General features: G+C 45.0%; 1 protein-coding gene across 8 annotated transcripts in view; it reads right to left on the bottom strand.

Annotated features, from left to right (window-relative positions):
- Positions 1–14,189, bottom strand: part of LOC307203588 (uncharacterized protein) — a 151,077-nt gene that overhangs the window by 75,991 nt on the left and 60,897 nt on the right. For all 8 annotated transcript variants that reach the window (XR_013833309.1, XM_079954466.1, XM_079954463.1 and 5 more), the window contains 12 exons: positions 12,429–12,581; positions 11,284–11,485; positions 9,225–9,365; positions 7,940–8,122; positions 7,329–7,400; positions 6,911–7,037; positions 5,543–5,682; positions 4,846–5,049; positions 3,497–3,646; positions 1,927–2,106; positions 1,056–1,172; positions 13–162 (listed from right to left, as the gene is read on the bottom strand). Coding sequence is in view for 7 of the 8 variants with exons in the window: in XM_079954466.1 (XP_079810592.1) it covers positions 13–162; positions 1,056–1,172; positions 1,927–2,106; positions 3,497–3,646; positions 4,846–5,049; positions 5,543–5,682; positions 6,911–7,037; positions 7,329–7,400; positions 7,940–8,122; positions 9,225–9,365; positions 11,284–11,485; positions 12,429–12,581 (1,819 nt within the window). In the remaining variant the exon portion in view is untranslated. The remainder of the gene's footprint in view (positions 1–12; positions 163–1,055; positions 1,173–1,926; positions 2,107–3,496; positions 3,647–4,845; positions 5,050–5,542; positions 5,683–6,910; positions 7,038–7,328; positions 7,401–7,939; positions 8,123–9,224; positions 9,366–11,283; positions 11,486–12,428; positions 12,582–14,189) is intronic.

Below are 14,189 nucleotides of genomic sequence, written 5' to 3'. Positions count from 1 at the left end.
ACTGTGTTTTACCTTCCCAGCATTCTCCGGTGGGGGCCTTCAGTCCGGATCCTTCACAGTAAAACCCAGAGGGACAGAGCTGGCACTCTGAAAGCATACTTTGCCCTAGCTGATTGGAGAAGGTGCCAGTCGGGCAGAGGGTGGGTGCTGAAGACCCAACAGCTACAAGAGAAAACAATGGAAGAGGGAGAGAGTGAGCAAAGCTGCAAGAAGAATAGAGACAACAGAGTGGTCCAGTCCAAGAAACCTTGTGGCTGGAGACGAGAGACAAGATGGTGCCTCCTTTCTGTTCCAAATACAGAAGCAGGCTTTGACACTGGTGATGGGATAGCATCCTCTCTTTCACACCCCCCCCCCGAGGCAGCAGGGCACTTTGGAGAAGGGCAGGAAAGGCCATGTGTAAACAAAGGAAAATGGTGGGGCGGTGTAGGGAGGGAGTTCAGGAGGAACATCTGCCCCATTTTGCTGCCCCTCACCCAGCATCCACTACCTGAAGTGGTTGCCTCACTCTGCCTAATGCCAGGATTGGCCCTGTAAACAATTAACACAAGCACTCTCCGTATCTCAAGCACCTCTTTCCAGATTTTCACATTACAGTGGTACCTCGGGTTACAGACGCTTCAGGTTACAGACGCTTCAGGTTACAGACTCCGCTAACCCAGAAATAGTACCTCGGGTTAAGAACTTTGCTTCAGGATGAGAACAGAAATCGCACAGTGGCAGCGGGAGGCCCCATTAGCTAAAGTGGTGCTTCAGGTTAAGAACCGTTTCAGGTTAAGAACGGACCTCCGGAACGAATTAAGTTCTTAACCTGAGGTACCACTGTATTTTCAGGCTATTTTTTAAATAAAAAAAATTAACACATGGTAACATATTTATCTATTACATTTATGACAATCCCTTCTTTCAAATTGCCCTATTGTATGGAATTATTTGGATGAACAAGAGCTGCAATATTTTTTTGCAGCATGCTATTTTTCTGCTCAGGGTCCCAACCACTTCAGTTCTGCTTTGCTTCCCACCCAATTTTCTGTCTCTAGACTAGAGATACACACGGCAGTAGGTGCCTTGAGGGCAGATGTTGCCTGTAATTTCATCCAGTGGCTTGGGAGAAGAGGCTCCACCTGTACAATAAAATCCAGCAGCGCATTCCCCACTTGGAGCAGACAGACCTGATGAAGAAGAATGGGAGCATGAGCGCAGGGACAGTTTTAACATATGCTAATAATTCAAGAGAAGCTAATAGTAAAAGGTTATTTATTATTTGTATTATTATTATTATTATTATTATTATTAAGAGCATTTACATATGTACCCTATATTTCTTCAAAGGAGCTCAAACTCACTTACATCCTTTCCCCTTTCCCAATTTTATCCTCATGTCCACCCTGTTAGCCTGAGAGGCAATGAACAGCCCTAGGTCACTCAGTGAAATGTCATGGTCGAGTGGGGATTTCAACCCTAGTCTTCCAGTTTTCTAGAAAGGAGAGACACTTTTGCTTATAGGTATGTTTGGAATTATCTTTTATTTCTAAGAAGATGGATACGTGCTGGACTTGCACAAGATATTATATGGAGTTATTTGGATGTATCATTGTTTATTTTTGTACCTGCTTTGGAAGAAAGTTCTGCAAGTAAAGTTTTTGAATCATTTATGGGTCTAGGCAATTTTCATTCCAAAAAGAGTCAGTTTTTATGCAACCCGTTGCTTCTAGCTGCACAATATTTATATCCACTGAAGGCAACACTGAGCTAAATGGACCAATGGCCTCTTGATATAAGGCAGCTTCCTATGTCCCTGTACCCCAAAGAATTTGAGTGTTTTAGGATAGCAAACCACACACAGGAAAGCCACCTGCAGCAAGCCACCTTCCCTCTCACTACTTAGTCACCATCCAGGCAAAATGGGCAAAGGGTTCCCCTTACCGGCTGCATTGCAATAAAAGCCTGGAGGGCAGAGAATGGGCTCAGGACTGCCTTCTGGGCAGTAGGACCCAGGGGAACACTTTGCTCCTGTCGCAGTGGCTGGGCAAAGGCAGTTGCCATTGGTGTAGTTATCCAGGTCAAAGGGCTGGGGGGTCCAGGCAGCTGAAATGCAGAACCAACCTAAGAGAGCAAAACAAACAAATGGAATTTGTGAGAAGTAGAAAGAAATATATGTTGGAGGAGCAGCAGGAGGAGTTAATATTTATTTATTGCTTTTGTATCCCATTGCTCTTCCAAGGAGCTTTATGCAGTGTATATAGATAGCGTCCCCATTTCATCCTCACAACAACCCCATGAGAACAGGTCAAGAGTGTGTGATTGGCCCATAGTTGCCCAGTGAGCTTTGTGGCTTAGTGGTGATTTAAGCCTAGGTCTCATACATCTTAGCAGAATGTTGGAACCACTAAACCACACTGCCTCTCTTCAGCAGGAGTGGGCTGTGTGGTGTAAGAGAGAACAGTGTTGTCAGCACTATGCCTTTATCTCTGGTTTCACCTAACAAAATGGGCCTGAAAACATTTAGAGCAGGGGTCAGCAAATTTTTTCAGCAGGGGGCTGGTCCACTGTCCCTCAGACCTTGTGGGGGGCCAGACTATATTTTGAAGGGGAAAAAATGAACGAATTCCTATGCCCCACAAATAACCCAGAGATGCATTTTAAATAAACACACACATTCTACTCATATAAAAACACCAGTCAGGCCCCATAAATAACCCAGAGATGCATTTTGAATAAAAGGACACATTCTACTCATGTAAAAACACGCTGATTCCTGGATCATCCGCAGGCCAGATATAGAAGGCAATTGGGCCAACACATGATTTAGAAGGTTGTTGGTGTTTTGAGTGAATATCCTCAAAGTATGTTAAACAGACATCTATGATTCTATAGCTCCTTGTGATCCCACCTCCTGCCCTCCCTTTAAATATCACCTCACCCACCCCTTTCTGTTAATTATGTTTATTTGCAGAGAGATGGGGAATCTGGTACTCTTCAGACATTGTTGGACTCCAACTCCCATCAGCTGCAGCTGCAGGAATGATGGAATTTGTAGTCAAACAAATATCCAGAGGGCTACCTTCACATTCCTGCTTTATCACAACCCACTAAGCCCTTATATCCCACTAAAACAAAATCAAAGTACGTGTAGCTGAACTGAATTCAATGTATGTCCTTTGGTTTCATCTCCTTCCTCTTCCTCTGTTCCCTCCCTTCTATCAAATGTTAAGATGGTCAGCCCCTTGGGGACAGGGAGCACACTGAAAGTGCTGGGGTATGAGTAATAAATAACAACTGTGATTTAAAAAAAATACTCCACAAAGGAACCAAGAGTGTCTAACTGCTTGTGTTTTGAATGTCAGTTTTGGGAAATTATAGAACAACTGGTTTCAGGGATCTGAGAAGGATGAGCCAGACAGCGATTCCTTCAGAGTTGGGAGGTGGACCAAGTTCAGTTTTGAAATGTCAGGTAGACAGAGATGTGTTTCTGCTCAGATTCCTCCAACCTCACCTGCATCACACTTCCCGGACACCGTGGTTAAGTTTTCCTTCCCGCAGTAATGCCCAGGGAGACAAGGCAAGCAGCTGTCCAAACTTTGGGTCATGGGATCTGGGTTGTAATAACCTCGAGGGCAGGGAAACTTTGTCGCAAACTTGGTTCCTGAGAAGAATGACAAAAACAGAGGTGGTCATAACCAAATCATCTGGCAATGTGCCGTTCTTGCTGTGTGTGTTTTTGGCCTACTGGTATATTTGTGTCTGGAATGCAGACAGGAACCCACAGGATGAAATTATCCTCTATACATTTTTTTAAAAAAATCATAATACTCCTCACAGGCAGAAAATTAGCATGTCAGGAATATGACAGTGCTAGAAATCTTCTGCCTGACGTCCTAGTTTTCTACTTTTTTGTCTGTCTAGAAGAGCATGCTGTGGTGTAAGCTGAAGCTCCCACCTATTAGAGTGGCCACTTGTCCTATTTTAAAGATGGCAACCCTGTATTTCAAGGAATGTTCTAACCAGCCCAAGTCCAGTTTAAAAATAATCCTTCAACAGGGCAAATATCAGTACTTAGTACCTGCATAGCTGATTGAGGAGACACCCTTGAACACAGTCTTCTCCACTATGGCGAATTGCACTGTACTCTTATTTAAATTTTAGCAATTATTTCTACATTTGCATCTATACATATAAATCAGAACATGAAAATGTTATGCAGATCTGCACCTTCTTTTGATCTCCTTTTTAAAAAGTGATGCACTTCCCCGGGGGACGGGGGGTTGATGTAAAAGTGGCCACCTTAAGTGGTATGTTCTAGGCTTCGGTTTAACAAGCTGTGTTATAATTTGGCAGTTCTCCATACAATGCATCTTTGAGACAGCCAAAATTGGGATAGTCAAACACAGCCATCCATATCCACAAAAGCCATTTTAAATTGCTCTGCATGGTCACTGTCACATAAGGAGACTGGCTTTCAGCTGCATCCTTGATGCTGCCACAGGTCTGATCCAGCTCCACCAAAAGGAACACAGCGGTGCTTCCTGTCCAAACAAGCAAAAAATCCTGGCTCAGCCACCTTCTTTCTGGTACCTTGCACTGCTATGCTACTGTCAGCAGATGGAGCTCATGTATCTGGATATATTTTGAAGCTCTGCAAATTTACTCATCCTTTTCCCTTGGGAAATCTGGTCGAGCTCTTAGCAAAAACACTTTTCCAGTTAACTTTTTAAAACCTTTGTTCTCCAAAGGGTATCTGAGCAAAGAGATTTCAGCACTGGCATTTAAGCACCTTCTACTGTCTGGACTGCAAAACGTCAGTCTCATGAACATCTTGTTCTTGACAGCCATGACAGATCTCACCTTCAGGACAGTAGAAGCCAGGTGGGCATGGGAACTGACTGTAGTCGGTGGTATTTTCAGGGCAGAAGTAACCAGCTGGGCATGAGAAGCAGCTCGCTTGCCCAGTGAGATTGTTGTAAGTTCCCGCAACACAAGGAAGTGGCTGGCTGGTTCCATCTGGACAAAAATGGCCCATGGGGCAAGGGCCTCCTTGATCTGAAAATCCTGCAATAAGGAAGAGTAGAAAATCTATAGCTATGTTTCTAGACCGCAAGCCTTTGGTAAAAAAGAAGACACCAGCAGGGAAGCATAAGCCACAGCCCTCAATTCCTTTTCTTATAGAATCATTGAATTGTACAGTTGGTAGGGAAATTTCTAGTCCAACCCCCTGCAATGTAGGAAAATATTGCCCAATGTGGGGCATGAACCCATTACCCTGAAATTAAGAGTCTCGTTCTCTACCAACTGAGCTATCAAAGTGGTTTGTTTATTTCATGTCATGAAATGCACATACAGTTAGGGTTCCTAACAGTGCTGGCTGTGGGCTTAAGGGAAAGAGACTGAGTTCAATATCAGTCTCTCAAACAAATGATGAGCTCAATGGTGCCAAAGCTACAAGCACCTTATTCAGAGGGCAGTGTCTTGTTGAAAACCCCACCATTGTTTTGCAAGGACACTCAGGGAATCTGCATTATCAAGACAACCCTGACACACTCACCTGTGGGGGAAGGAGAGATGGCCCCGGGAAGGCAGTAGTAGCCAGCAGAGCAGGGACCAGAAGGGGCTGTGAGTCCAGCAGAGAGGCAGTAGCGGCCAGGTGGACATATTGTGCAGCTGGACTCAAGGGAAAGGTACAGCCTGAGAAAAGATTAGCAATTTGCTACCAGGCCATCTACAAAGTGCTTGTGTTGATACACAAAGCCCAAAGCAAATGGGGCCCAAGATGCCTTAAGGTCTGAGTCCTTATTTTCCACCTTGATTGGCAAAATCCTCTGATGGGGCTTCCCCCCGCCCCTGAGGTTTGGTTGGCCTTGTCAACAGACCGAGCTTTTAGTGCGGTATGTGGCACTCCCTGCCAATAGCAGTTTGGCATCCTGACTAGGGATGAATGAATCTGTTCATTTCAGTTTCTCTCTGTTTCTCATTTGTCCATCTTTCACTTTGGTTCTCCCTATTTCTGCATCCATTTGCATAATTTCTCTCTGTGAATTTCTCCATGTGGAAATTTGTGTAGATCTTTGCTTACATTCCTCCCTAATGCATGCCTAACATGGCCATTTTTGCAAGCCATTTTCTCCATTGCAATGTAGTTTCATAATGACTTCTTCACTCATATATGCATTTCTGCAAACACTCTTTGGTCCCAGAACTGAAGCATGAAGTTTGGAGAGGTGCAAATTTCAAAGGACCTTTTTAGTTCAAGAAATGTGCATTAAGTAGCTACACATTACTAACATAGCTGTCGTTTTCCCTTTTTTAAGGGAAATTCCCTCATTCCGAATAGGATTCCTTGCAAGAAAAGGGAAAAGTTGACAGCTATGATTGCTAAGCACATCTTCTCCCCTACCTTTAGTCCTGGCACTGTGAATTTATTATACCCATATTTATTATACCCAGTTCAGCCAATCCAGGGGCCCAGTACTGCCCATTATTCATCTTTCTGCAGAAAGAAGCAGGCTCAGCCCTAAAATTAGGCAGAATAAGGTCGTGGCCTCAGGTGGCAGGTGTGTGTGTGTGTGTGTGTGTGTGTGTGTGTGTAACAGAAGACAGAGCAGTGCACTGGGTCCCCAAAGGTAGCTTGACACTCTCTAGAATTGGGACCTCCAGCTTCCTCTAGTCAACCCCCCCGCAACACAGAAATCACAGCAAACAATCCAACCAGCACCTTCAGAGATGTGGTGGAGGGTGCTGTCCCATTGCCAGTGCTGAAGTCAGATTCATCTACCAGTCCAGCTGATTTCTGTACATAGAGTTAGAGGTGGGGTGCTGTCTCATCCTCTGCCCCAGGGAACAAAATGTTTTGGGCTAGTCCTGGGAAGGAGTCATTCTCCACCGCACAACCACACACCGTCTTCAAGGCTCATACCTGTCCGAGAAGGTGCCTGCAGGGCATGCCAGAGGGTACTTGGTTCCAGCTGGGCAAAAGTGTCCAGCTGGGCAAGGGCCTCCAGCACTCATGGGAGAAGTTCCATCTGGGTTTGGGCTACTGGAACCTGCAACAGCAACATAAACCCAATCCATGACACAGCTGTATTGTGTAACTGGGACAACTAAGCAGTCCATCTGGTTCAGAACTCTGGGCACAAAAGGGAATTTCAAGATCTAGGTGGGGTAAATATCTGAGGCATTATCTTTTGATTTGGTTCACTATGTTTATTTATTGTTTGCAGATCTACTATGTTGTTGTATTTTAAATAAATATAGCATTTTTTTAACCACATGGATATTCTTCATGGCTGCGCTGGTAAAAAAAAAAATACAAGACACCGAAAAATGATCAATACCTGAACTGCAGAAGAAGCCTGGCAGGCAGGGGCCAGAGGGAGCAGGCAATCCCCATTCACCGCAAAACATCCCTGCGTGGAAACACAAGGAATCAGATAACCAGCTAGAATGACCTTCTACCACAGCACAATGAAATATGATCCTGTTGCTGCAACAGAACAGGACATGCTTTGATTTCATGTCTTGATTATGAGAGCCAGTGAGGAGATTTGTCTGCATATTATAAATAAATTGTGTTGGCAAACCAGCTACAGAAGGAGGGCAGGGCAGGGGGAGTTGGATTTTGCAAGAGGCACAGCTAATAATAATAATAATAATAATAATAATAATTTTCCCCAGCCACCCTGGGCAGCTCCCAAGAGAATATTAAAAACATGATAAAACATCAAACATTAAAAACTTTTTCAAACTTCAGATGTCTTCTAAAAGTCAGATAGTTGTTTATTTCCTTGACATCTGATGGGAGGGCATTCCACAGGGTGGGCACCACTACTGAGAGGGTCCTCTGCCTGGTTCCATGTAACCTCACTTCTCGCATGGAGGAAACAGCCAGAAGGCCCTCGAACAAAACAGCTGCAGCATCTGTTATTTTCCTGAAACAGTTTCTCACCTGCAGGACACAGCTGGCACCTCTCTGCTCGGTCACTACCAGAAGATGGGTTGTAAGTCCCAGGTGGGCATGGATGAGGAGAGGCTCCAGTCTTTGGTGGGCAGTAGAACCCAGGTGGACAGAGGAACCGTACGCCATTTTTACAATAAAGGCCAGCTGGGCATGGGAAGCACTCCTCCAGACCTGAGGAAAGAAAAGGAGAACTGAGTTGTTCCCTTGCTTTCCACATTCTGTACTTTGAAATGACCTTCGCTTGCTCTGCCTACACACAGAGAGGCGCGCGCGCGCACACACACACACACACACACACCTGTATTTCTCTCTGGGTTGGCTGGTGCTAAAATGACAGGAAGGCTGGCTGTCAACTTGTGAGTCATATTCTCAAACTTGAAAATACAAATCCTGGGAGCTAGAACTGCTCCCCTCAAGCATGAGACAAACTTAAAAATGTGAGAATTCTTCTCCAGCTCAGATTTAATTGCCAATGGTCTTAGGAAAATTTAGTTTCCCAGGGTTTCCTTGTGGCCTGGTGCCAGAGAGGGGAGAAATAGATACCTCCCTCCTTTCCTTCCTCCCAGTTGCAGCTGCTAGTTGTTAGTGATGCTAAAGCTAGACGCTAAGTTAGCTCAGAGGAGGAGAGAAAAGTATCTGGGAAATCAGTGGATGGGAGGAAAGAGTTATGAGGTGGGTAGGCCTTGAAAATAAGCCAAGCTATTTTCTGAATTCTCAGTGAAATATCTTGGGTCAATAATTCTGAGTCAATATGATTCAAGCTAAAGGGAACTTGCTGGTCACTATTGACTGGAATTAGACTGGTATTTTGGCTCAGTTTCCCCCCAGCAATTTGGGTATGTATGTGTGAAAATAAGCCATTCATGAAAATAGAGGGAAATGGGAGAAAATTTGCTAGAGGTGTTTGGAGTTATGGGGGAAAGGTTTGGCTCACTTAAATGAAGCAATGAGTTTATGTCTCAGATACGTTTAAACTTTACTAAAAGTATTGCATGCTCACCTACCTAAAATTTAAAAGTTAGAAAATGAAGCTCACCGTTTGAGTAAGATGAGCAAAATCCTTTCTGCATACATACAGTATCCCAAAAAACATTCTATTATTTCTTCTCCCTCCCCCCATGAGCAGAATTTCCCCCCACCCTTTTGTAGGAGAACAAATGGTCCCCTGAAAATGCAGGTGAAAATTCAGCTCAGTGTTACCACTGACAACTCCTACAAGCCATGTCTGATGGACACAAAGAAAGAGACACCCTGCCAAACATGCACTCCTGACCTGTTATTGGGCTGTATTCCCCATCTTGGCATGGAGATGGCATTGAGGAGCCTGCAGGGCAGAAGTGGTTTTCGGGGCACAGGTCTCCAGTTGCCCTGTCTGCTGGCCTGGAAGTTCGAGTCCCACCCCTGCAATAGAAACCTGGAAGCAGAGGGGAAGTAGGTTATATTAAACTGCTAGTTGCTGCAGGAAGAAACAAAAGAGAATCTGCAGAAGAACATAAGAAGAGCCCTGTTTGATCAGGCCTATGGTCCATAGGGACGTGGGTGACACTGTGGGTTAAACCACAGAGCCTAGGACTTGCCGATCAGAAGGTTGGCGGTTCGAATCCTCACAACGGGGTGAGCTCCCATTGCACGGTCCCTGCTCCTGCCCACCTAGCAGTTCGAAAGCACATCAAAGTGCAAGTAGATAAATAGGCGGGAAGGTAAACGGTGTTTCCGTGTGCTGCTCTGGTTCGCCAGAAGCGGCTTAGTCATGCTGGCCACATGACCCGGAAGCTGTACACCGGCTCCCTCGGCCAATAAAGCGAGATGAGCGCCGCAACCCCAGAGTCGGTCACAACTGGACCTAATGGTCAGGGGTCCCTTTACCTTTACCTTTATGGTCCATCTAATCCAAATTCCTGTTCTCAGTGGCTAACCAGATGCCTGAAGTAACTGACAAGCAGGACCCAATCACAAGAGCTCTCTCCCCTCCTGTGGCCTCCAACAACTGGAATTCAGAAGCATTATTGCCTACAGTAGCCATCATGGCTAGTAGCCATCAATAGCCTTCTCTAAGAATTTATCCAGTCCTCTTTTAATGCCATTGTAGGTTGGTGGCCATCATTGATTCCTGTGGGGGTGAGTTCCATACTTTAACTATGTGCTGCTGCAGCAAACACATGTTGGCCCAGTTGGTACATAATTCCAAATCAAACTATGGCTTAGCAAGAATGAGCAGGTGCACAGTACCCATAGGGGAAATTGCAGCTGTTTCATTCTTCCCTTGGTCATGCTGTGGCACTAACTACAGACAAGCCATAGTTCAGCTTAGCATTACATGCAAATCCGGGTTTGGGTTTTGTCTCACTCCATATTAACCATGAACTCTAAAGCAATGATTTTGCTTAGCACAGGGGTAGGAAACCTCATGCCCAGGGGCCAAATGTAGCCCCTGCCCCAGATCTCTCTTCCTGGACCCCAGGACTCTCCTCAGATCACATGTCTTCCTGGGTCATACACCTCTTTGAGTACTTTGAATGTGTCATTGAAATGTGATTAATGTCTCTTGCATGCCAGGCTAGAGTATGGTGCTTGCAGGAATAGAATGTCGTTTATGGTAGAAAGGTGAGGGTTGTCCCAAATGCAACTTTCATGTGGCCCCCAGACAGTTGCTTTGAAGGGAATGTGGCCCTTGGGCTGAAAAAGGGTCATAACTCTGCTGTTTTAGTGTTACCTATGAAGGAGTCTGGTAAATTGAGGTTTAGCCCTGAGGGCCAGTTCACACAGACATGCTCACCACAACTACTTATAGTTCAGTGTCATAGATATTTTTGTGGGCACTACTTGCTACAAACATGGAAGGAAACAGCGTATAGGCTGTTGCATACAATATGCAGAAATTAAAACATTAAGTTCTGCAATATGACTTTACTACTTTGTAAGTGGCTTTGGGTCACCTTTCATGTGAAACAAGAAACTAACAAGTACAATTAGGAATAGAAATGACAATATACAATGGAAAACAAGCAAGGAAACAGCAACAAAAGGAAATGGTTGAACGAAGGTCTGGGCCAATCTATATAAGGTGGTATATCTATTCGTGGCTCTGCAATTGCACACCTTATCTTCTCAACAAGGATGTGAGGTAGGATAGATGGAAAGTGTTGGTTAGCACCAGCTCTCCACTTACATACTGGCAGATATTGAAAATGGATACATATTATGCGCACACATAAGCAACAGTGTTTGCCTTTCCCTCAGGGGTGGGGCATTATTATGAGAGGCCCCTTTCAAGTTGTCAGCAAAGAAGCTTCTGAAGTGCCTCTAAGGAAACCACCCTTGCCTTCTCTCACCTGGAGCACATGGACCTGTTGGGGAAACACGGCCTGGACTGCTGCAGAAAAACCCTGGTGGGCAAGGCAGGCACCAGCTGGCATCCCGGCCTCCTTTCTGCTCATTCCATGTCCCCACCGGGCAGGGCATTTCCCTGAACTGCTTTGTGCCAGCTGGACAGTAATGCCCTGCAGGGCAAGGGCCACCAAAGGGGAGGCCAGCCTTGGAAAAGAGAAAAGTACAGTTGTAATGTAATGTAGAACATGCATTTCTCAAGATTCATTGAGAAGGACCAGCATGCCTTATATTGGGGACAGCCCAACTCTGGAGTCAGAGCCACTACTGGAAAAGACAGAGAACTGCAATCAAAGCACCTGGACTTCTTTTTAAGCCTTCCCTAGAAGCAACTGACTGTCAAAGGGCTAGCTGAATTCTCATTGGCTCAGAGGCCTTAATGAAGTCACCAATGAATTCCAGACCTTTCTAAAGAACCATGATTTCTTTAACTGCCTTCAGCCTCTGTTTTGTATGTTACATCACATCCCTCAAGTAGTTCTGAATAATAGGGATCTGTTCTCTTACAGAGAACAGTTTCGAACTATTTTCTGATATTTGCACCTGTGCAACTTCCGATCACGGCTTCGGCATCTCTCTCACCCTGCAGTTGCATTGATCTACCTGCATCTCTCTTGATCGCTGAAGAATTGATGCTTTTGAATTATGGTGCTGGAGGAGACTCTTGAGAGTCCCATGGACTGCAAGAAGATCAAACCTATCCATTCTTAAGGAAATCAGCCCCGAGTGCTCACTGGAAGGACAGATCGTAAAGCTGAGGCTCCAGTACTTTGGCCACCTCATGAGAAGAGAAGACTCCCTGGAAAAGACCCTGATGTTGGAAAAGATTGAGGGCACAAGGAGACAGAGAACTAGATGGTTGGACAGTGTTCTCAAAGCTACAAACATGAGTTTGACCAAACTGCGGGAGGCAGTGGAAGGCAGGAGTGCCTGGCGTGCTCTGGTCCAGGGGGTCGGACACGACTAAACGACTAAACAACACCTGCATCTCTCATCCCTTGGGTCTGGGCAGAGGCATAGGTATCAGATTGCAATCTTGATAAAAAAGTGGGAGATGGGAACCCAGACAGGACACCAGTTCCACACTTACCGGGGAGGCACTACTGGATCCTTGGAGACAGTAATATCCTGGCTGGCAGGGTCCTTCAGGCACTGCTAAGCCAGATTTGCTGCAGTACATGCCTGCTGGACATGGCTTGCAGGTGCTCATTCCGGTGCCACCCAAGATGTTTGAGTAGGTACCCTGAATAAAACAGGCGGGAGGTGGGGGGGGGAGCCAACACCACAAAAGAACAATGTATGTCAAAGGAGAAGGGAAAGTCAAGGCACATGCTCTGCCTGATTTTCTGTCTCCCTGACTTAAAACTATATCAAAGGTTCACCAAAATCTGATCTGCAGACCAACCCTGTGAACATTTGACTTGTCTTTTTTTTTTTTAAAAAAAAAGGAGACCTCCCCTTCCTATGTAAGAAGACCAAAGGCGTTTGAAACTGCAGGTTTGTTTCTTGAGTATGGAGATGTGGCTTTATTGTTCTTTGGATCCTGATAGGAGAAAACCATTAGGCTGCTTCAACATCTTCTGCAGTTACTGCCTTCTGGTTCTTTGGGACTTGAGAATTTTGGCCAACATGGTATGACTAGGTCTGGACTGTACATCAAACTGCAGGTGTGTGAATAGTTCCATATCTATCTATCTATCTGGCATAAGACAGCACTTCAGGCAAGTTTGTTCTGGATCCTGGTAAGGGTGATCACTAAAACCATGTATTTATTTCAGTGACTAACAAAACAGAAATTTTAAATTCTTATAGCAAAGTGATGGTGCCGTTTTCAAGGTGGAAGCTACAGTGCTCTGAGGATGGAATGCTAAGATAAGCGATGCTGGTACTATTCTCCAGGTGGAGTCATGAGGTGTTCATGTGTCCAGTGTGTACATAAGGACAGTTTCTGCATGTACACCCTGGACACAAAAACACAATGGCCTTCCGGACAGTACCAGTATCATGTAGGGCTCTTCCACAATTCCACTTTTCACATGTCTAGAAAGTACAAGTCCCAGTGGTTTTGCCTTTGCCCCATTGCTTTCTTCTGGGAAATCTGCTCTTTAGTGCTAAATCGGAACAAACAGCCATCTGCCGAAAACCCGGTTGCTGTTTGTTCCAAGTCAGTGCTAAACCACAGTTTTCCCAGTTTTGGGGTGTGTGTGTGTGATGACAACAGGGCAAAATGAAGGTGTGGAAAAGCCCTTTGTTTCTGTGAACAAAGGCTGTTGAAGCATTGCATCCTCAAAGCTGTAAAAAGGCCACCTTTGAAACAGCAGTTGATGAAGGTGGAAGCAGAAACATTTTGCTGTAGGAATTCAATATTGCTGCACTCAGATAGCTAGTCAGGGAGAAAAGTCTAGCCTAGAGTGTTGCCGTATGTGAGTACTCAGTACAGTCTGAACAGGTACAGCCCAGACACAAGTTGACAATCTCAGTAGGAACTGGGCTTTAGACAATGTACACTGTCCAAAAAAATACCATTTACGATTTAAACAATAGCAACCAGAATCTGGTAAACATATATTTTCCTGTTCCTGCAAATCTGACTTTAAAGAAATAGATCAGGTGCTTTCCCATGTGTTTCCCTTGAAGCAACAAATCACTCAGACTCTTCTGGGGTCATGCAGTCTCTCCCACACTAGAAAATAATTATCATGGGATTTGTTTGAGCACAAAAATGTTAACACGTGGATATGCGTGGTGTGACATCATGCAGATCAGCGTGACATCGTTCAGATGCCAAAAACATAACACCCCGGTTTATCTCACAAAAGCAGAATAAATGTTTGGTCCAGGAATCTGTTGA

This window comes from Podarcis cretensis, assembly GCF_951804945.1.
Source record: "Podarcis cretensis genome assembly, chromosome: 15".
Lineage (NCBI taxonomy): Eukaryota > Metazoa > Chordata > Lepidosauria > Squamata > Lacertidae > Podarcis > Podarcis cretensis.
Note: the sequence above shows the minus strand (reverse complement) of the source record. Positions and strands in the feature narration are given on the sequence as shown.